The 23,633-nt window shown below is 42.9% G+C and overlaps 1 protein-coding gene across 3 annotated transcripts in view; it reads right to left on the bottom strand.

Annotated features, from left to right (window-relative positions):
• Window positions 1-1,739: 1,739 nt before the first annotated feature.
• LOC133559393 (T cell receptor alpha chain MC.7.G5-like) overlaps window positions 1,740-23,633 on the bottom strand; it is a 38,912-nt gene continuing 17,018 nt past the window's right edge. Inside the window, exons 3-7 of one of the 3 annotated variants that reach the window (XR_009808161.1) lie at window positions 9,213-9,274; window positions 2,612-2,815; window positions 2,492-2,533; window positions 2,253-2,425; window positions 1,740-1,757 (exon numbers count right to left, since the gene is read on the bottom strand). Coding sequence is in view for 1 of the 3 variants with exons in the window: in XM_061911125.1 (XP_061767109.1) it covers window positions 2,313-2,425; window positions 2,492-2,533; window positions 2,612-2,815; window positions 9,213-9,274 (421 nt within the window). In the remaining 2 variants the exon portion in view is untranslated. Of the gene's footprint in view, window positions 1,758-2,035; window positions 2,055-2,169; window positions 2,426-2,491; window positions 2,534-2,611; window positions 2,816-9,212; window positions 9,275-23,633 lie in introns of those variants that run through there. The other 2 variants (XR_009808162.1, XM_061911125.1) reach the window with 2 other exon arrangements.

Below are 23,633 nucleotides of genomic sequence, written 5' to 3'. Positions count from 1 at the left end.
TTTGCAGGTAAAGACAGATAGTTTTTTGTATTTTTGATCCAATATGGCTCTTTCAACATTTTGGATTGCCTACAAGAATACAAATTAAATAATCCTTAGAACAGTTGTTCTCAAATGGGGGTACGCGTACCCCTGGGGGTACTTGAAGGTATGCCAAGGGGTACGTGAGATTTTTTTTAAATATTCTAAAAATAACAGTTCAAAAATCCTTTATAAATATATTTATTGAATAATACTTCAACAAAATATGGATGTAAGTTCATAAACTGTGAAAAGAAATGCAACAATGCAATATTCAGTGTTGACAGCTAGATTTTTTGTGGACATGTTCCATAAATATTGATGTTAAAGATTTCTTTTTTTGTGAAGAAATGTTTAGAATGAAGTTGATGAATCCAGATGGATCTCTATTACAATCCTCAAAGAGGGCACTTTAAGTTGATGATTACTTCTATGTGTAGAAATATTTATTTATAATTGAATGACTTGTTTATATTTTAACAAGTTTTTAGTTATTTTTATATCTTTTTTTCCGAATACTTTAAGAAAGACCACTACAAATGAGCAATATTTTGCACTGTTATACAATTTGATAAATCAAAAACTGATGACAAAGTGCTTTATTTTACTTCTCTAGCTCTTTTTTTCAACCAAAAATGCTTTGCTCTGATTAGGGGGTACTTGAATTAAAAAAATGTTCACAGGGGGTACATCACTGAAAAAAGGTTGAGAACCACTGCCTTAGAAGACCTAATAAACCTAATTGTAGCATCTGTGTGGTCGCCGCAAGCACACCTGCACTTGCCGCCTGGGATGCCGCCGCCCTAAATAAACACTGTCGCGAGCGGGCGGAACGTGCACTTCCTGTCACAGCGGCAGAAGTCATGTGGTGCGAAGACAAGCATGAAGATGTTCAAGCACCTGACCTCCAATGAGCCCGCCCACATCCTGTCCCAACCACAGCTGACATCTGTGACGCAGTTGCCATGACGACCACATCCTGTGGAAAGAGTGACAAAGATGCTCTTTGGGTGCTAACCAATCAGGGCACAGCTGCAAAAAGCATGCACACACAGAAGCACACTTACACGCACATACACACATATCATTACTTGCTCATCACGTTGTTGTAAAATGTATTGTGTTGATAAGTATTGCGATTACATTTTTTATTGATTAATATTAAAACAAATCAACAATAATAAAACAAGACAATTGTTTGACTTTTATTGATTTATTGACATGTTGTAACTCTTTGAATCATATGCACAAGTTGACACACACACACACACACTTACACACACATCATGAGTTGATCATCACGTTGTTGTAAAATGTATTGAGTATTAAAACTGCGATGAAGTGGCGACTTGTCCAGGGTGTAACCCGCCTTCTGCCTGATTGTAGCTTAGATAGGCACCAGCACTTCCCGTGACCCCAAAGGGAATAAGCGGTAAAAAATGGATGGATGGACTATCAAAACAAATCAACAATAACAAAACAAGACAATTATTTGACTTTTATAGATTTTTTGACATTTTGCAATTATTTGAATCATAAGCACAAGTTGACACACACAAACACATCATTACTTGCTCATCACATTGTTGTAAAATGTATTGATGAGTATTGCTATGATCATTTTTATTGATTAATATCGAAACAAATCAACAATAATAAAACAAGACAATTATTTGACTTTTATTGATTTATTGACATTTTGCAACTCTTTGAATCATTAGCACAAGTTGACACACACACACACACACTTACACACACATCATTAGTTGATCATCACGTTGTTGTAAAATGTATTGATGAGTATTAAAACTGCGATGAAGTGGCGACTTGTCCAGGGTGTAACCCGCCTTCTGCCTGATTGTAGCTTAGATAGGCACCAGCACTTCCCGTGACCCCAAAGGGAATAAGCGGTAAAAAATGGATGGATGGAATATCAAAACAAATCAACAATAACAAAACAAGACAATTATTTGACTTTTATTGATTTTTTGACATTTTGCAATTATTTGAATCATAAGCACAAGTTGACACACACACACAAACACATTACTTGCTCATCACATTGTTGTAAAATGTATTGATGAGTATTGCTATGATTATTTTTATTGATTAATATCGAAACAAATCAACAATAATAAAACAAGACAATTATTTGACTTTTATTGATTTATTGACATTTTGCAACTCTTTGAATCATTAGCACAAGTTGACACACACACACACACACACACCGCGTGACTCTGCCTCCGTTCAGAAGTGAAAGGTGATGAGTCGCAGCACATGGCAGCTAATTAAGGTGCAACAAACCACAGGTGCAGTGTCATGACGCCGTTGATGGCGAGCGTCTTGGCGAAGACAAGACGGAGAACGAGGACTGTGAGGGAGACCAGGTTGACCTTCTCATCTGCAAACGACACACACGTTCAAGTCACACCGAGCAGGCTCCGCCTCCTCCACGTTCAATACTGACCTGACGACCAATCGACCTGGCAGTGCCCCGGTCCAATGTCACCTGGAAGCAAACATGGTCACATGGTGATGGCGACTCCATGGCGTGGGCCCAACACTCCAAACCACACCCCCCGCCTACCTTTCTCGCACAAGTCGGCTTTCTCGGCCGAGACCAACGCCACCTGATTGTACAGCGACTCGCCCGATATCCGCACGGCATGCGAGCCCTCAAACACCTCTTTTTTCCCTGCCTTCTCCATGGCGTTGTGTCTGCTGAAGCCGGTGGCGAGGCAAGCCGTCACGTTGCCCTCCATTTTGTAGAAAGATGGCGCCAAGTCCTCCTCTGCACACACATGTGCACACACTTAGGATATTACCAAGGATGTTAACCATGTGCACGTTTATTTCATGACACCAAAAAGGAGCCAAGAAAAAGAAAATAAACGACTTGGCGGATTGCTCTTCATGGTTTTACTAAGTGTTTCCAGTTCGGGTCTTCTTTTACGTTCAACACGAGAGTAGAACTTGAGTACGCTTCAAAAAAGTATTTTGCTGAGTCCACACAAATAATCATTGTGACCTCAACAAGAACCTCATGAGAACCACCTTTTATGTTCACTTTGGTTCCAGGGACTTATAGTGACATTTTTCAATGACTTACTCATTTTGATAATCCTAGATATATATTTTTATTTACTTTCACATTTTCACGGATTGACATGAGTTTGGGTTTTCCCTCACATTCTAGCATGAAAGTCAAACTTACGGACTTCAACTTTCTGCCTTGTTCCACTTCCAAAAAGTAATCTGTCGAGTCCATCCTCACACTGATGGTGACCTCAACAAGAATCTCATAAGAACTTACAGATGTCTATTTTCATCAGCTTCTATTGTCACTTTGGATCTACTGTCCAGTTTTAGTGAAGTATTACTCTAATTACATTATCCATCCATTTTCTACCGCTTATTCCCTTTCGGGGTCGCGGGGGGCGCTGGCGCCTATCTCAGCTACAATCGGGCGGAAGGCGGGGTACACCCTGGACAAGTCGCCAGCTCATCGCAGGGCCAACACAGATAGACAGACAACATTCACACTCACATTCACACACTAGGGCCAATTTAGTGTTGCCAATCAACCTATCCCCAGGTGCATGTCTTTGGAAGTGGGAGGAAGCCGGAGTACCCGGAGGGAACCCACGCATTCACGGGGAGAACATGCAAACTCCACACAGAAAGATCCCGAGCCTGGATTTGAACCCAGGACTGCAGGAACTTCGTATTGTGAGGCAGACGCACTAACCCCTCTGCCACCGTGAAGCCCTCTAATTACATTATTTACTCTCTAATTATATTCATTAAATTACATTTTTTGAAATATATTTGTGTATATACATTTTTTTTCTTCAATATCTTTAATAATTGAACCCAGTTTTGGGTTAAGGTTCTCGCATGAAAGTCAAACTTACGGACTTCCACTGTCAGTCTGGTTCCACTTCCAAAAACTAATTAGTTGAGTCCAGACACACAATGATTGTGACCTCAACAAAAACTTCATGAGAACATCTGAGTTCTAGCACACCCAAATATCATCTGCCTGACTTGTGATTCCGGTTCTTTGCTCGGTCAGATTCTGAATGTCCTGTTTACAGAATATTAGAATCACTAACTCTTTGTAAAGAAACTAATTTGCGGACACTTTGGGTTCTACTTTACAGTCTTGCATGAAAGTAGAACTTACGGACTTCCACTGTCAGTCTGGTTCCACTTCCAAAAACTAATTTGTTGTAACTAGACACACGCTGAATGTGATCTACTCAAAAAAAACCTCATGAGAACATCAGAGTTCTAGAACACCTAAATATCATCTGCATGACTTGTGATTCTGGTTCTTTGCTCGGTCAGGTTTTGAATGTTCTGTGTATGGAATATTAAACTCATTAACGATTTTACACTTTGTAAAGAAACTAATTTGTGAACTCTTTGGGTTCTAGTTCACAGTCTCGCATGAAAGTCAAACTTACGGACTTCCACTGTCAATCTGGTTCCACTTCCAAAAACTAATTTGTTGAGTCCAGAAACACACTGATTGTGACCTCAACAAGAACCTCATGAGAACACCCGAGTTCTAAAACACCCAAATATCATCTGCATGACTTGTGATTCCGGTTCTTTGCTCGGTCAGGTTCTAAATGTCCTGTTTACAGAATTCTGAATTCATTAACAATTTTACACTTTGTAAAGAAACTAATTTGAGGACACTTTGGGTTCTAGTTCACAGTCTTGCATGAAAGTCAAACTTACGGACTTCCACTGTCAGTCTGGTTCCACTTCCAAAAACTATTTTCTTGAAACCAGACACACGCTGATTGTGACCTCAACAAAAACCTCATGAGAACATCTGAGTTTTAGCACACATAAATATAATCTGAATGACTTGTGATTCTGGTTCTTTGCTCGGTCAGATTCTGAGTGTTCTGTTTACAGAATTTTAAAGTCATTAACGATTTTACACTTTGTAAAGAAACTAATTTGCGGATACTTTGGGTTCTACATTACAGTCTTGCATGAAAGTCAAACTTACGGACTTCCACTGTCAGTCTGGTTCCACTTCCTAAAACGAATTTGTTTAAACCAAACACACGCTGATTGTGACCTCAACAAAAACCTCATGAGAACTCCCGTGTTTTAGCACACCCAAATATCATCTGCCTGACTTGTGATTCCGGTTCTTTGCTTGGTCAGGTTCTGAATGTCCTGTTTACAGAATATTAGACTCATTAACTCTTTGTAAAGAAACTAATTTGCTGACACTTTGGGTTCTGCTTTACAGTCTTGCATGAAAGTAGAACTTACGGACTTCCACTGTCAGTCTGGTTCCACTTCCAAAAACAAGTTTGTTGGAACTAGACACACGCTGATTGTGACCTCAACAAAAACCTCATGAAAACATTCGAGTTCTAGAACACCTAAATATCATCTGCATGACTTGTGATTCTGGTTCTTTGCTCGGTCAGATTCTAAATGTCCTTTTTACAGAATTCTGAATTCATTGACAATTTTACATTCTGTAAAGAAACTAATTTGTGGACACTTTGGGTTCTACATTACAGTGTTGCATGAAAGTCAAACTTACGGACTTCCACTGTCAATCTGGTTCCACTTCCAAAAACGAATTTCTTGAAACCAGACACACGCTGATTGTGACCTCAACAAAAACCTCATGAGAACATCTGAGTTTTAGCACACATAAATATAATCTATATGTCTTTTGATTACGGTTCTTTGCTCGGTCAGGTTTTGAATGTCCTGTGTACGGAATATTAAACTCATTAACGATTTTACACTTTGTAAAGAAACTAATTTGTGGACACTTTGGGTTCTACTTCACAGTCTTGCATGAAAGTAGAACTTACGGACTTCCACTGTCAATCTGGTTCCACTTCTAAAAATTAATTTGTTGTAACTAGACACACGCTGATTGTGACCTCAACAAAAACCTCATGAGAACGCCCGAGGTCTAGCACACCTCAATCCTAAATGTCATCTGCAAGACTTCTGATTACGGTTCTTTGCTCGGTAGGTTCTGAATGTCCTGTTTACAGAATTTTAAAATCATTAACGATTTTACACTTTGTAGAAGAAACTAATTTGCTGACAGTTTTGGTTGTACTTTACAGTCTTGCATGAAAGTAGAACTTACGAGCATCGACTGTCAGTCTGGTTCCACTTCTAAAAAGAAAATTCCCACTTCCAGACACTGATTGTGACCTCAACAAGAACCTCATAAAAACGGACAAATTTCTTCTCATTAGTGTCTACTGTCACTTTGATTCTGTGTGTCCAGTTTAGTGGACTATTTTTCTATTAAAATATTTATGGTTTTCTTTCATTAAATTGAATTTTAGAAAAAAAAAGTTTCCTAATGTTTTTATTGAGTGACCCCAGTTTTGGGATCATGTTCTAGCATAAAAATCCAATTTACAAACTTCCACTGTCAGTCTGGTTCCACTTCCAAAAACTAATCTGTTAGCTACAGACACACACTGATTGTGACCTCAACAAGAACCTCATGAGAACATCCGAGTTCTAGCACACCTAAATATCATCTAAATGACTTGTGTATCCGGTTCTTTACTCGGTCAGATTCTAAATGTCCTGTTGTCAGAATATTAAATTCATTAACGATTTTACACTTTGTAAGGAAACTAATTTGTGGACACTTTGGGTTCTACTTCACAGTCTCGCATGAAAGTCAAACTTACGGAATTCCACTGTTAGTCTGGTTCCACTTCCAAAAACTAATTTGTTGAGTCCAGACACACACTGATTGTGACCTCAACAAAAACCTCATGAGAACACCCGAGTTCTAGCACACCCAAATATCATCTGCCTGACTTGTGATTCCGGTTCTTTACTCGGTCAGGTTCTGAATGTCCTGTTTACAGAATATTAGAATCATTAACTCTTTGTAAAGAAAGTAATTTGCTGACACTTTGGGTTCTACTTTACAGTCTTGCATGAAAGTAGAACTTACGGACTTCCACTGTCAGTCTGGTTCCACTTCCAAAAACTAATTTGTTGTAACTAGACACACACTGATTGTGATCTCAACAAAAACCTCATGAGAACTTCAGAGTTCTAGAACACCTAAATATCATCTGCCTGACTTGTGATTCCGGTTCTTTGCTTGGTCAGATTCTAAATGTCCTTTTTACAGAATTCTGAATTCATTAACAATTTTACACTTTGTAAAGAAACTAATATGTGGACACTTTGGGTTCTAGTTCACAGTCTTGCATGAAAGTCAAACTTACTGACTTCCACTGTCAATCTGGTTCCACTTCCAAAAACTAATTTCTTGAAACCAGACACACGCTGATTGTGACCTCAACAAAAACCTCATGAGAACATCTGAGTTTTAGCACACATAAAAATAATCTGAATGATTTGTGATTACGGTTCTTTGCTCGGTCAGATTTAGAATGTCCTGTGTACGGAATATTAAACTCATTAACGATTTTACACTTTGTAAAGAAACTAATTTGTGGACACTTTGGGTTCTACTTCACAGTCTCGCATAAAAGTCAAACTTACGGACTTCCACTGTTAGTCCGGTTCCACTTCCAAAAACTAATTTGTTGAGTCCAGACACACTGATTGTGACCTCAACAAAAACCTCATGAGAACATCCGAGTTCTAAAACACCCAAATATCATCTGCATGACTTGTGATTCCGGTTCTTTGCTCGGTCAGGTTCTGAATGTTCTGTTTACAGAATATTAGACTCATGAACTCTTTGTAAAGAAAGTCATTTGCTGACACTTTAGGTTCTACATTACAGTCTTGCATGAAAGTAGAACTTACGAACTTCCACTGTCAGTCTGGTTCCACTTCCAAAAACGAGTCTGTTGAATCCAGACACACGGTGATTGTGACCTCAACAAAAACCTCATGAGAACATCCGAGTTTTAGAACACCTAAATATCATCTGCATGACTTGTGATTCCAGTTCTTTGCTCGGTCAGATTCTAAATGTCTTTTTTACAGAATTCTGAATTTATTAACAATTTTACACTTTGTAAAGAAACTAATTTGTGGACACTTTGGGTTCTAGTTCACAGTCTTGCATGAAAGTCAAACTTACGGAATTCCACTGTCAATCTGGTTCCACTTCCAAAAACTAATTTGTTTAAACCAGACACACGCTGATTGTGACCTCAACAAAAACCTCATGAGGACATCTGAGTTCTAGAACCCCTAAATATCATCTCCATGACTTGTGATTCCGGTTCTTTGCTCGGTCAGGTTCTAAATGTCCTGTTTACAGAATTTTAAACTCATTAATGATTTTACACTTTGTAAAAGAAACTAATTTGCTGACAGTTTTGGTTCTACTTTACAGTCTTGCATGAAAGTAGAACTTAAGGGCCTGTACTGTCAGTCTGGTTCCACTTCTAAAAAGAAAATTCCCACTTCCAGACAAACACTGATTGTGACCTCAACAAGAACCTCATAAAAACTGACATGTCTCTTCTCATTAGCATCTATTTTCACTTTGATTCTGTGTGTCCAGTTTAGTGGATTATTTCTCTATTTACAATCTTTATGGTTTTCTTTCATTAAATTTAATTTTCGAAAAAAATAAGTTTCCTAATGTTTTTATTGAGTGACCCCAGTTTTGGGATCACGTTCTAGCACAAAAATCCGACTTACAAACTTCCACTTTCAGTCTGGTTCCACTTCCAAAAACGAGTCTGTTGGCTACAGACACACACTGATTGTGACCTCAACAAGAACCACCCTCACACACACACACACACACACACACACACACACACACACACACACACACACACACACACACACACACACACACACACACACACACACACGCACACTCACACACATGTAATTTCAGCATGGTTCCGTGCAGGGGCGCCGCTAGGGATTCTGGGCCCCATGAAAAGAATCTTTACAGGGCCCCCAACACATAATTTCATAGAATTTCATCATCATTAGGAGCCTCTCTGGGCCCCCCTTCATCATGGGCCCCTAGAATCCGTCTCCTTTACCCCCCCCTTTTCTGCGCCCAGCGTTCTCTGTGTAAATATTAGGCTTCGTATGTAACGTTGCTAGTTCGATTATCAGTTAAAACGAGACCAGTGTGAGAGAAAGATGGAAGGAAAACGAGCGCAACATAGCATTTAAGTAAGAGAAGAAAGCAGTTCAGTTGAACTTACGGCTTTCAACCGTCAAGCGGGCTCCACCGCCGAAGACGATCTTGTAGCCCACAGCAGCATTCACACAACAACATACACTGTGACAAAAACCTCACACTGACCTCCAACCACATACACATATGTGACATTCGTTTGTTTTTTTTTAAAGGGGAACTGCACTTTTTTGGAACTCACAATCACATCATTCACAATTCCTATATCAGACAAGAACACATATTTTTTTTGGTCTCTTTTATGCAATCTAATATTTAATATACGGCACATAGTTGACAGCGAACAATGCAGATAATGGGGATTCAATCTATTCCGCCTATAAAGCGCTCTTAAAACAACCAAAAACCTCCATCAATGTTTGCTGTATGCTGTAAGTATGTATGTAATGTGGTCACGGGTGCATTCATAACAATATGTAATATTCATGTATTTTGGTCATTTTCAGACGTTATGCATTGATTTCACAACAAGCATCACAAGGTTTGCTATTTTCTTCAACAAAGTACAATACTAAAATAGATAATACGGAGCCTTATATTTTTGAACATGAGGTGCAAGTTTTAGACGCTGAGTAATAAGCAGATACAAACTTTAATACAGGTCTCCAAACTCCAGCCCGCGTTGTCACACACAACACAACCTGCTTACTGAACCTTGTGGATATTATAAAAAATGTTCTCTCTCTCTCTCTCTCTCTCTCTCTCTCTCTCTTTCTTTCTCTCTCTCTCTCTCTCTCTCTCTCTCTCTCTCTGTATGTGTGTATACGTATGTATGTATATACATACATATATATATATATATATATATATATATATATATATATATATACATACATATATATATATATATATATATATATATATATATATATATATATATATATATATATATATAAGGGCTGCGAATCTTTGGGTGTCCCACGATTCGATTCAATATCGATTCTTGGGGTCACGATTCGATAATATATCGATTATTTCGATTCGATTCGATATTTTTCCAATTCAAAACGATTCTGTATTCATTCAATACATAGGATTTCAGCAGGATCTACCCCAGTCTGCTGACATGCTAGAAGTAGATTTAAAAAAAAAAAACTTTTATAATTGTAAAGGACTATGTTTTATCAACTGATTCCAATAATGTAAATTTGTTTTAACTATTAAACGAACCAAAAATATGACTTATTTTATCTTTGTGAAAACATTGGACACAGTGTCTTGTCAAGCTTATGAGATGCGATGCAAGTGTAAGCCACTGTGACACTATTGTTCTTTTTTTTATTTTTATAAATGTCTAATGATAATGTCAATGTGGGATTTTTAATCACTGTTATGCTGAAATTATAACTAATATTGATACTGTTGTTGATAATATTCATTTTTGTTTCACTACTTTTGGTTTGTTCTGTGTCGTGTTTGTGTCTCCTCAATTGCTCTGTTTATTGCAGTTCTGAGTGTTGCTGGTTCAGGTTTGGTTTTGGAATTGGATTGCATTGTTATGGTATTGCTGTGTAGTGGTTTGTTGGATTGATTAAAAAATAATAAAAATAAATTTTTTAAAAATGAGAATCGATTCTGAATCGCATAACGTATTAGATTCGATTCTTATTCGAATCTAATTTTCCCTACTCACCTAATATATATATATATATATATATATATATAGATCATCGGCACCTACAGCACTTCTTTTTCAGGGACAGCTCAGGTACACGGTATGCAGCGTACTTTGTAAATCCGCTGCCTCTCTGTTGGACTCCAGCACTGAACATTAGAGCAAATAGATCAATACTCATGCTGATGCTGGTCAGATGCAGAGGGGAGTGCTTCTGGGACGCCAGAATGCATCGCTGAACTTACTTGAGGCGTCGTGGGCCCAGTCAGCAAAACGTCCATGAGAGTAGGAGCCCACTAAAAAACCCTGATGATGCGTCTGCCCAGCCTGCAGCAACACAGATAATAAGTCAGTGTCTTTAAGTCTTCAACACGGGAAGTAGGAGTTGGCACTTTGGATTTTAACATCTTGTCCTGTGTATTTGGAAACAAGAGTTATTTTTTATTTTTGAATTCAGGTTTGGGGCTTATTTGAAAATATCTGGGGCATGAACCCTGGTTGACACCCCGAGCAACGATCTGGTCAGCTCAACTGCCCAAATTATTTTTTGTAACCTGTATTAAAAAGGTTTTATTATGATTTGTATGCCAAAAAATAGATGGCAAAAATCGGTTTTAGTCAAGAATCAATTTAATCAATGTTTATCAATCAATGTTTATTTATATAGCTCTAAATCACAAGTGTCTCAAAGGGCTGCACAAGCCACAACAGCAACCTTGGTTCAGATCTCACATAAGGGCAAGGAAAAACTCTTAACCCAGTGGGATGTCAATGTGAATGACTATGAGAAACCTTTTTTCAGTTTTAAAAGTCTCTCTGTCTCGATGGAGATCTTCCTTTAATCATTACCTCCTGCTTCGATTTAGAAAACTGTTTTATTTTGGATATGTAATCCTCCATGTTAAAAAGCCAGGCGAGAGGAAAAAATAAACGATCGCTGCTAACTGTTGCTGCTTGTTGTCACTTCTTCTGCAGCCGAGTAGTCGCAAGAATGATCTCTGGGATCACTAGCGCCCTCTATCACCAGGAGGCGGGATTACTGCGAGCCTCACCCAGTGCATCTTCGCAGCTGTTTTTTATGATTGCTCAGCACAAGAAATATGTTACACAAATACAGTTGTTGACAAAATACACTGTACATTATATACCTCAGCTAACTAAACTATGGAAATGTAAAACATAATTCATATAGCAATACGATCTCACTGCACAGCAGGCCAGCAGTTAGCCGAGTCATTGCGCAATCCATGGTGAGGCTCAACTGGCTGGTGACCCACCGCAAGTCTCTTCTCAGTATTTGAACGGCAAATGTGAAAATTCAGCGATTTTGAATAAAAAATAATCTAAAACTGGTGAAGTTAAATGGAAAATAACTTTATAGTATAATGACTGGATACATCCATCCATCCATCCATCTTCTTCCGCTTATCCGAGGTCGGGTCGCGGGGGCAGCAGCCTGAGCAGGGAAACCCAGACTTCCCTTTCCCCAACCACTTCGTGTAGCTCTTCCCAGGGGATCCCAAGGCGTTCCCAGGCCAGCCGGGAGACATAGTCTTCCCAACGTGTCCTGGGTCTTCCCCGTGGCCTCCTGACGGTTGGACGTGCCCTAGACACCTCCCTAGGGAGTCGTTCGGGTGGCATCCTGACCAGATGCCCGAACCACCTCATCTGGCTCCTCTCGATGTGGAGGAGCAGCGGCTTTACTTTGAGTTCCTCCCGGATGGCAGAGCTTCTCACCCTATCTCTAAGGGAGAGCCCCGCCACACGGCGGAGGAAACTCATTTCAGCCGCTTGTACCCGTGATCTTATCCTTTCGGTCATAACCCAAAGCTCATTGAATTGAGAGCTTTGCCTTCCGGCTCAGCTCCTTCTTCACCACAACGGATCGGTACAACATCCGCATTACTGAAGACGCCGCACCGATCCGCCTGTCGATCTCACGATCCACTCTTCCCTCACTCATGAACAAGACTCCTAGGTACTTGAACTCCTCCACTTGGGGCAGGGTCTCCTCCCCAACCCGGAGATGGCATTCCACCCTTTTCCGGGCGAGAACCATGGACTCGGACTTGGAGGTGCTGATTCTCATTCCGGTCGCTTCACACTCGGCTGCAAACCGATCCAGTGAGAACTGAAGATCCCGGCCAGATGAAGCCAACAGGACCACATCGTCTGCAAAAAGCAGAGACCTAATCCCGCGGCCACCAAACCGGAACCCCTCAATGCCTTGACTGCGCCTAGAAATTCTGTCCATAAAAGTTATGAACAGAATCGGTGACAAAGGGCAACCTTGGCGGAGTCCAACCCTCACTGGAAACGAGTCCAACTTACTGCCAGCAATGCGGACCAAGCTCTGACACTGATCGTACAGGGATCGGACTGCCATAATAAGACAGTCCGATACCCCATACTGTCTGAGCACTCCCCACAGGATTTCCCGAGGGACACAGTCGAATGCCTTCTCCAAGTCCACAAAGCACATGTAAACTGGTTGGGCAAACTCCCATGCACCCTCAAGAACCCTGCCGAGAGTATAGAGCTGGTCCACAGTTCCACGACCAGGACGAAAACCACACTGTTCCTCCTGAATCCGAGGTTCGACTATCCGGCGTAGCCTCCTCTCCAGTACACCTGAATAAACCTTACCGGGAAGGCTGAGGAGTGTGATCCCACGATAGTTGGAATACACCCTCCGGTCCCCCTTCTTAAAGAGAGGAACCACCACCCCGGTCTGCCAATCCAGAGGTACCGCCCCCGATGTCCACGCGATGCTGCAGAGTCTTGTCAACCAAGACAGCCCCACAGCATCCAGAGCCTTAAGGAACTCCGGGCGGATCTCGTCCACCCCCGGGGCCTTGCCACCGAGGAGCTTTTTCTTCCGGAGGTGGGAATTGAAACTTTCTCTGACAGGAGACTCTGCCAGACGTTCCCAGCAGACCCTCACAATGCGTTTGGGCCTGCCAGGTCGGTCCGGCATCCTCCCCCACCATCGCAGCCAACTCACCACCAGGTGGTGATCGGTAGAAAGCTCTGCCCCTCTCTTCACCCGAGTGTCCAAAACATAAGGCCGCAAATCCGATGACACAACTACAAAGTCGATCATGGAACTGCGGCCTAGGGTGTCCTGGTGCCAAGTGCACATATGGACACCCTTATGTTTGAACATGGTGTTTGTAATGGACAAATTGTGACGAGCACAAAAGTCCAATAACAAAACACCACTCGGGTTCAGATCCGGGTGGCCATTCTTCCCAATCACGCCTCTCCAGGTTTCACTGTCGTTGCCAACATGAGCGTTGAAGTCCCCCAGTAGGACAAGGGAATCACCCGGGGGAGCACTTTCCAGTACTCCCTCGAGTGTACCCAAAAAGGGTGAGTACTCTGAACTGCTGTTTGGTGCGTAAGCACAAACAACAGTCAGGACCCGTCCCCCCACCCGAAGGCGGAGGGAGGCTACCCTTTCGTCCACTGGGTTGAACTCCAACGTGCAGGCTTTAACCCAGGGGGCAACCAGAATTTCCACCCCAGCCCGTCGCCTCTCACTGTCGGCAACGCCAGAGTGGAAGAGGGTCCAGTCCCTGTCGAGAGAAGTGGTTCCAGAGCCCTTGCTGTGCGTCGAGGTGAGTCCGACTATATCCAGCCGGAACTTCTCCACTTCGCGCACTAGCTCAGGCTCTTTCCCCCCAGTGAGGTGACGTTCCACGTCCCAAGAGCAAGCTTCTGTAGCCGAGGATCGGACCGCCAAGTGCCCTGCCTTCGACTGCCGCCCAGCTCACATTGTACCCGACCTCTATGGCCCCAGCTATGGGTGGTGAGCCCATTGGAGGGGTGACCCAAGTTGCCTCTTCGGGCTGTGCCCGGCCGGGCCCCATGGGAACAGGCCCGGCCACCAGGCGCTCGCCATCGTGCCCCACCTCCGGGTCTGGCTCCAGAGGGGAGCCCCGGTGACCCGCGTCCGGGCGAGGGAAATCTGGGTCCATGTATTGTCTTCTTCATAGAGGTTGTTGAGACACATTTTTAGTGCCGTCTCACCCGGGCCGGGAGCAGGAAAACAATACGAGGAGGCAGGAGTTGAGTCAAGTAGAAGTATTTTATTTAACGCAGTCTGCAGAGAGCGGAGATCGTTTAGTACACTTGAACAGTAGTACCAGGAAAACCCAAAGCGATCTGTCTGAGAGTTTGTTGTACAGCATCTATATACCCTGTGCCAGTAGTTATCCGATTGGTCAGTCTACTGACTGACGTCAGTTGCTATGTGTCTCGTGTCTAGGAACCTCCCTTGGTCTCCTGTTAAGTTGGTTGTTGCTCAAGCATCTGTTTCCTGTTAGTGCAGTGTTTGGCACACTAAGCCAAATTGTATTCAGGACGTTTGCTTTGTACACTCATTAATCCCCCTTTTGATCTCTAATAAAGAGATCACAAATCTAAACATCGTATAATATGTACTTAAAAATTCGACTAAGTACTAATACTTAGTGGCACCTTAAACTTGAGTTGTACCCGTGATGGACAGATGTATCAGGGCTCAAAGAAAGACCATGAGTACCCCAAACCAACAGAGAATAAGGAGGTTGATGGTTGTCACGATCTTCTTGGTCCCTCGACGAATCTGGTTGGTGGTTTGGCACACCACGTGTAGGAGAGGAGCGCTATTTCACCTCCTCCCACAGGGATTTTGGGTAGACTACCTCACCCTGATGCCACCAGGGGATTATTCTGCCCCTTGTTGATTGGTGGTCTTCTCCCGTTGTTGTTGTTCACGTAACTCGGTACTTGTCCCTCTCAACGTGCGTGCAGGGGCGTCCGCCGCTACACACTGGCTCCAGTGGAACCACGTGTCTCCCTTGCCGTTCAGCCGAACAGCATGCGAGGTGCGTTCAGTCACTCGATATGGACCCGTCCACCTGGGTTCGGTCCACTTTCGCTTGAGCACCTTCAGTAGGACCCACTCTGTGCTTGGGGTCGCTGTGTCTTCCTTGTTTCTCTCCCCCACCTGCTTGGCATACTCTGCAACAAGGGTTTGTAAAGCATGGAAATACTGTGTGTGGGTTAATGACTGATCATCATCACCTTTGATTCCAATAAGCTTGGACTGGGGCCCTGGAAACCTCCTGCCTGTGGTCAGCTCAAAGGGAGTAAAGGCCGTACTTTGGTTCATTGAGCTTCGAACAGACATGAGGGCAAGGGGTAGCGCATCTAGCCAATTCATTTTGGTCTGTGCACAGATTTTTGCCAATTTAGATTTGAGTGTTGGTTCATTCTTTCAACCTTTCCTTGGGATTGTGGGTGGTAGACCGAACCAAACCTGTGTTTCAACCCCAGCATTTCTTCAACCTTTTGCAGATCATGGTTTTTTAAATGTGTACCATTATCTGATCGGATTTTCTCAGGAAAACCATGTCCGGGGATATACTGGTTTACCAAAAACTTCACCACTGTCTTACTGTCTTCCCTTTTTGTAGGGAGTACCTCTGGCCAACCTGAATACGCATCCACACATACCAACATATACCTGTACCCTTTTACTGATTTCACCATATCTGTGTAATCTATGATGATTTCTTTCCTCGTTTTCGTCTCGAGAGGGAAACGTCCAGGATGCGGTCTGACTGTTGGTCGTGCATTATACATGGTGCATTCAGGGCAAGTATGTACATGATATTTACACATATCTTTCAAAAATGGGTGCCACCAATTTTCGAGGTTTCTCTGCATCTGTGCAGCCCCGACATGTCCCACTCCGTGCGCCTCAGTTAGTGCTATGTTTTTTATTCCAGGTGGTAGCACAATCCGGCCATCCGGACTTCGCCACAAATCGTCGGTTTTTGTGCAGCCTCTGGCCAGCCATAGTGATTTTTCCTCCGTTGAAGTTTTACTCCGTTCCGTTTTTACATGTACAAGTTCCCTATCGGTATCTGGGGTTGTCTCAGTGTCAGAGCAGAGCATCATCATATTATGTACATATCCGGCTGCTTTTTTCCGCAGCTGCATCAGCCGCGTCATTTCCTATTTTCGTGTGCAAGTGTGTTTTCTCATGACCCTTACATTTGATTACGGCTACCTTTTGTGGTAACATCAGTGCTTCCGCTAGTTCTTTCATCTCTGCCTCATGCTTAATGGGTTTGTTGGACGCCGTAAGGTATCCTGTTCTTTGCCATTGTGGCAATTCTATGTGTACCGCCCCTATTGCATAAGCTGAGTCAGTGTAAATGTTGATTACCTGGTCCTCTCCTGCTTTCAACGCTTTGATTACAGCAATTATTTCTGCTCTCTGTGCTGACTGGGGTCCCTCAATTTTGTCTGCAACAACTGTTTTTACGCCTGATTCTGTTTTTTCCACTACAGCATAGGCTGAGATTAGGCCTTGTTTTTCATGTCGGAAACAAAACCCATCTGTGTACAAGTTTCTTCCTCCCTCAAATGATTCTGCCTGTAAGTCTGGTCTGACTTTTTCCTCTTTCTGAACCTTGTCTGCACATAGATGTGGTGTACCTGTACCCATTTGGTCTGGCATGTTAACCCCCTCATGTGTGAATGTCAGGTTTGGCGCTTCTAGTACTTTCGCTAGTCGCCTCTGTCTGAGCGCTGTGAGCGTGAATGTTGCAGAATTGACGTATGCCACAACGCTGTGAGTGGTTAGAACGTGCAGTGGGTGGTCCATGACAATGTGTGCTGTTTTTTGTATGATTTTTGCTATTCCCGCGACATGTTGTGTGCACGTTGGGTGACGTTTTTCCATGCTGTTGAGCATCGTACTGATGTACATCAATATTTTCCTCTCTCCCCCTTTTTTCTGGAACAGCACACCGTTGACACAGTGTGATGTACCAGAAACATCAAGATAGAAGGTGGAGGAGTAGTCGGGGATCGCAAGTTCAGCCGCATGGGAAAGTTGCTGTTTGAGGGATATAAACGAAACCTCAGCTTCCGTAGTCCAATTAAGCTGTGCAGACAGTTTTCGCATGCCGTGTTCGCGAACGAGGTCCCGAAGGGATGACGTAAGGCCTGTGTAGTTAGCGACATAATTCCTGCTGTAGCCCGTAAGCCCAAGGAAAGAAAGCATGTCTTTAACTGTTTTGGGTTTAGGGTGGTGTAGGATCGTGTCCCTGTGTTCTGGTGATAAACCGGACCCTTCCTGTGAGATCTGTCTGCCTAAGAAGGAAACGACTCTCCGGACTACCTGTAGTTTGGACTTACTGGCCTTAAGAAGTGACATCAAAGGTGTTTGTAATACTTTTACTTTCAGAAACATCTAAGAAAAAGTTTAGCTGATAGTTAAGTAAATTATTCAACCTGGTGAAGGCGACAAAATATGCTTGTATTTATGTTCCAAGGTTCCAAGATGGCGGCGCCCGTACGGGCTGCAACATTGCGGAGCTGCTGCTAAAGATGGAACATTTGGCAGAAATACCGGACAATTCTACAAACTTTATGGCTGGCTCACATCGTGGTCACTCCGTGATCACGTACGACCGCCAGACACTTCTGGATGTGGACATATCGGGCCGTTTTGGACTGATAGACGCTTGCGTGCTAGACTTGCTAACTAGCATGGGAATACGTCGGCGGCTACATCCAGCGGCCTGTGAAGCAGGGGAGTATAGTAGCAGCAGGGGCCGTCTACGGAGCAGACGCCAGCGGTGTGATCGGAAACGCGGATGTCAAGCGGGGCTAAAAACAAAGCAGAAGGCTAATCCCCACAGAACACCACTTCCCTCCATCCTGCAGACGGATTTAAATGAAAGATGCAAGACTACTGGTCTGGGTAAGGAGTCAGTTGAATTAGAACAAGTTTTTTCTGCTTTGAGTGTTTCAGAGTTGGACATGTGTTTTACCGATGTGGCTAACTATGATGTGTGCAGTTTATCAAAGCAACAAACAAACAATCGGAAAATCCCCGTTACTGAGGTGGCTAACCATGATGCGTGCAGTTTATCAAAGCAACAATCAAACAATCGGAAAATTCCTGTCGTATCAATTCCTAGATATGGTCGTAATTATACTGAATGCACTGGGCATAATAAACACAACATTATTAATATTGCTACTACGGATAATTTGATCAAAAATTCCCTGAAACAGCCCACTACCTATAATATAGGTTTTTTAAACATAAGATCATTGTCTCCCAAAACGTTATTAGTTAATGATATTATCAGAGACAACAATCTTAATGTCATCGGTCTCAGCGAAACCTGGCTTAAACCAAACGACTTTTTTGCGCTAAATGAGGCATGTCCTCCTAACTTTACACATGCGCATATTGCCCGTCCGCTTAAAAGGGGTGGGGGGGTCGCACTAATATACAACGAAAACTTTAACCTTAGTCCTAACATAAATAATAAATATAAATCGTTTGAGGTGCTTACTATGAGGTCTGTCACACCGCTGCCTCTACACCTGGCTGTTATCTACCGCCCCCCAGGGCCCTATTCGGACTTTATCAATGAATTCTCAGAGTTTGTTGCTGATCTAGTGACACACGCCGATAATATAATCATAATGGGGGACTTTAATATCCATATGAATACCCCATCGGACCCACCGTGCGTAGCGCTCCAGACTGTAATTGATAGCTGTGGTCTCACACAAATAATAAATGAACCCACGCATCGCAACGGTAATACGATAGACCTAGTGCTTGTCAGGGGTATCACCGTTTCCAAAGTTACGATACTCCCGTATACTAAAGTATTGTCCGATCATTACCTTATAAAATTCGAGGCTCAGACGCATGTTCGTCAAACTAATAATAATAATAACTGCTATAGCAGCCGCATCATTAATACAGCCACAACGACAACTCTTGCTGACCTACTGCCCTCGGTAATGGCACCATTCCCAAAGTATGTGGGCTCTATTGATAACCTCACTAACAACTTTAACGACGCCCTGCGCGAAACCATTGATAACATAGCACCGCTAAAGTTAAAAAAGGCTCCAAAAAAGCGCACACCGTGGTTTACAGAAGAAACTAGAGCTCAGAAATTATTATGTAGAAAGCTGGAACGCAAATGGCGCACGACTAAACTTGAGGTGCACCATCAAGCATGGAGTGATGGTTTAATAACTTATAAACGCATGCTTACCTTAGCTAAAGCCAAATATTACTCAAATCTCATCCACCGTAATAAAAACGATCCTAAATTTTTGTTTAGTACGGTAGCATCGCTAACCCAACAAGGGACCCCTTCCAGTAGCTCAACCCACTCAGCTGATGACTTTATGCAATTCTTTAGTAAGAAAATTGAAGTCATTAGAAAGGAGATTAAAGACAATGCGTCCCAGCTACAACGGGGTTCTATTAACACTGATACGATGGTATATACGGCGGATACTGCCCTCCAAAATAGTTTCTCTCGTTTTGAGGAAATAACATTAGAGGAATTGTTACGTGTAAATGGAATAAAACAGACAACATGTTTACTTGACCCTCTTCCTGGGAAACTGATCAAGGAGCTCTTTGTATTATTAGGTCCATCAGTGCTAAATATTATAAACTTATCACTCTCCTCGGGCACTGTTCCCCTAGCATTCAAAAAATCGGTTATTCATCCTCTTCTTAAAAGACCTAACCTCGATCCTGACCTCATGGTAAACTACCGACCGGTGTCTCACCTTCCCTTTATTTCAAAAATCCTTGAAAAAATTGTTGCGTAGCAGTTAAATGAACACTTAGCGTCCAACAATCTATGTGAAACCTTTCAATCCGGTTTCAGGGCAAATCACTCCACGGAGACAGCCCTCGCAAAAATGACTAATGATCTATTGCTAACGATGGATTCTGATGCGTCATCTATGTTGCTGCTCCTCGATCTTAGCGCTGCTTTCGATACCGTCGATCATAGTATTTTATTAGAACGTATCAAAACACGAATTGGTATGTCAGACTTAGCCCTGTCTTGGTTTAACTCTTATCTTACTGATAGGATGCAGTGTGTCTCCCATAACAATGTGACCTCGGACTACGTTAAGGTAACGTGTGGAGTTCCCCAGGGTTCGGTCCTTGGCCCTGCACTCTTCAGCATCTACATGCTGCCGCTAGGTGACATCATACGCAAATACGGTGTTAGCTTTCACTGTTATGCTGATGACACCCAACTCTACATGCCCCTAAAGCTGACCAACACGCCGGATTGTAGTCAGCTGGAGGCGTGTCTTAATGAAATTAAACAATGGATGTCCGCTAACTTTTTGCAACTTAATGCCAAAAAAACGGAAATGCTGATTATCGGTCCTGCTAGACACCGAACTCTATTTGATAATACAACTCTAACATTTGACAACCAAACAATTAAACAAGGCGACACGGTAAAGAATCTGGGTATTATCTTCGACCCAACTCTCTCCTTTGAGGCACACATTAAAAGCGTTACTAAAACGGCCTTCTTTCATCTCCGTAATATCGCTAAAATTCGCTCCATTCTGTCCACTAAAGACGCTGAGATCATTATCCATGCGTTTGTTACGTCTCGCCTCGACTACTGTAACGTATTATTTTCGGGTCTCCCCATGTCTAGCATTAAAAGATTACAGTTGGTACAAAATGCGGCTGCTAGACTTTTGACAAGAACAAGAAAGTTTGATCACATTACGCCTGTACTGGCTCACCTGCACTGGCTTCCTGTGCACTTAAGATGTGACTTTAAGGTTTTACTACTTACGTATAAAATACTACACGGTCTAGCTCCATCCTATCTTGCCGATTGTATTGCACCATATGTCCCGGCAAGAAATCTGCGTTCAAAGGACTCCGGCTTGTTAGTGATTCCCAAAGCCCAAAAAAAGTCTGCGGGCTATAGAGCGTTTTCCGTTCGGGCTCCAGTACTCTGGAATGCCCTCCCGGTAACAGTTCGAGATGCCACCTCAGTAGAAGCATTTAAGTCTCACCTTAAAACTCATTTGTATACTCTAGCCTTTAAATAGACTCCCTTTTTAGACCAGTTGATCTGCCGTTTCTTTCCTTTTTCTTCTATGTCCCACTCTCCCTTGTGGAGGGGGTCCGGTCCGATCCGGTGGCCATGTACTGCTTGCCTGTGTATCGGCTGGGGACATCTCTGTGATGCTGATCCGCCTCCGCTTGGGATGGTTTCCTGCTGGCTCCGCTGTGAACGGGACTCTCGCTGCTGTGTTGGATCCGCTTTGGACTGGACTCTCGCGACTGTGTTGGATCCATTGTGGATTGAACTTTCACAGTATCATTTTAGACCCTCTCGACATCCATTGCTTTCCTCCTCTCCAAGGTTCTCATAGTCATCATTGTCACCGACGTCCCACTGGGTCATTATTGTCACCGATGTCCCACTGGGTGTGAGTTTTCCTTGCCCTTATGTGGGCCTACCGAGGATGTCGTGTTGGTTTGTGCAGCCCTTTGAGACACTAGTGATTTAGGGCTATATAAGTAAACATTGATTGATTGATTGATTGATGTTGACACGAATGCTAGAAAAACACCAACCTAATGGCGGATGCTTTTGCAATAGTAATTTGACATTCTACCACACCTGGTGGCCGCATTAATTCGTTAAGTCAAGCTCATGTTGTAGAAAGTTGAATGATGCGGACACGTTTGTTACCGAATACTTTCTATTAGACTTCTGTCTTGACTACTTTGTGCATGTAATAAGCAACTATAATTATTTGATATGCTTAAATGTCATGTGTAGTTTTAGCTCAGCTGTTGTGTAGCTGCTAGCTCCTTGTAGCCTACAGCCGCAGTGTCCAAAGTGCAGCCCATAGCTATGTGTTTAACAGACAACTGAAACAATTAATAATGTGGTATTTGTGTGGTTTCATCATTGGACCTAAGTCTTTAGTTTCCGTAGGGGGGGGACAGAGAGCAAGGGAACAATGTGGGACTGCATTGGTGTCTATCTTACACCATGCTAGTTGTTGCACAGATATGTCAACGTGAGTAGCCACACCTTGAGTTCCAACATATATGTATATATATATAAAAAGGAGTCAAAGGCCTCCTGATATGTATAACAAATGGCGGGTCGGGTGTTGGTGCGCACGGAAACAGCTCAGTCAGCCAGGGTTTTCACTGATAGAACAGTTGCAGCAGGAGTTGGGGTACTCAGTAGGCGCCAGCCATGTTTGGTGCTCCAGGCTGTGGTATGAGCCCATGCTCATGGAGGTGCCTTGATAGTGGTGCCGCAGCTTGGTGGTTGTACCGTCAGGTAACACCAGGAAGGTCCCTTCTGTGCGATATTGAATGTCAGGGCACAGTTTTGTAAAGCAGGTCATTACCAAGCAGGCACGGTGTGTTCAGGTCGACCACGAAGGGGTGCTTCAGTGTGTGTCCAGCAATTTGAACCGGAAGCGGTTTGGTGACAGGTAACCTTCTTGTGACCTAAGCGAAGCCTTTGACCTTCAGAAGGGAAGCACACAGTTTCTTTGGCACCTTTGCATTCAGAAATGAGTGGGTGGCACCAGTGTCAATCACGAACTGATAACATTGTCCATTGACACTTATGTCCAGCAGAGGTCTGTTTGTATCCCCTTCTGGGCGTCCAGCTGTGGGCACAGGCGAAACAGTTTCCACCCCGGATTGACCTTGAAGCATCGCGTTGTCCACCATCCGAGTCCATCTGTCTGGTCTCTTATCTGTTGCGGATTCTTTTCTCCGCCTGCTGGAACTCAAAAGGAAGGTCACCCACTGCTGAATATACTTTAGCTGCTTTTGACTTTTAAGGAGTCGTTTCCTTGTTACTCTGTCATCCGTCTTATCATCGTCATCCTGCTCAGCCCAATTATGCATATCACGTTTTGAAACCACAACATCAATTGTCCCATTAAATGTTAATCAAT

This window comes from Nerophis ophidion, linkage group LG09, assembly GCF_033978795.1.
Source record: "Nerophis ophidion isolate RoL-2023_Sa linkage group LG09, RoL_Noph_v1.0, whole genome shotgun sequence".
NCBI classification, from domain to species: Eukaryota; Metazoa; Chordata; class Actinopteri; order Syngnathiformes; family Syngnathidae; genus Nerophis; species Nerophis ophidion.
Note: the sequence above shows the minus strand (reverse complement) of the source record. Positions and strands in the feature narration are given on the sequence as shown.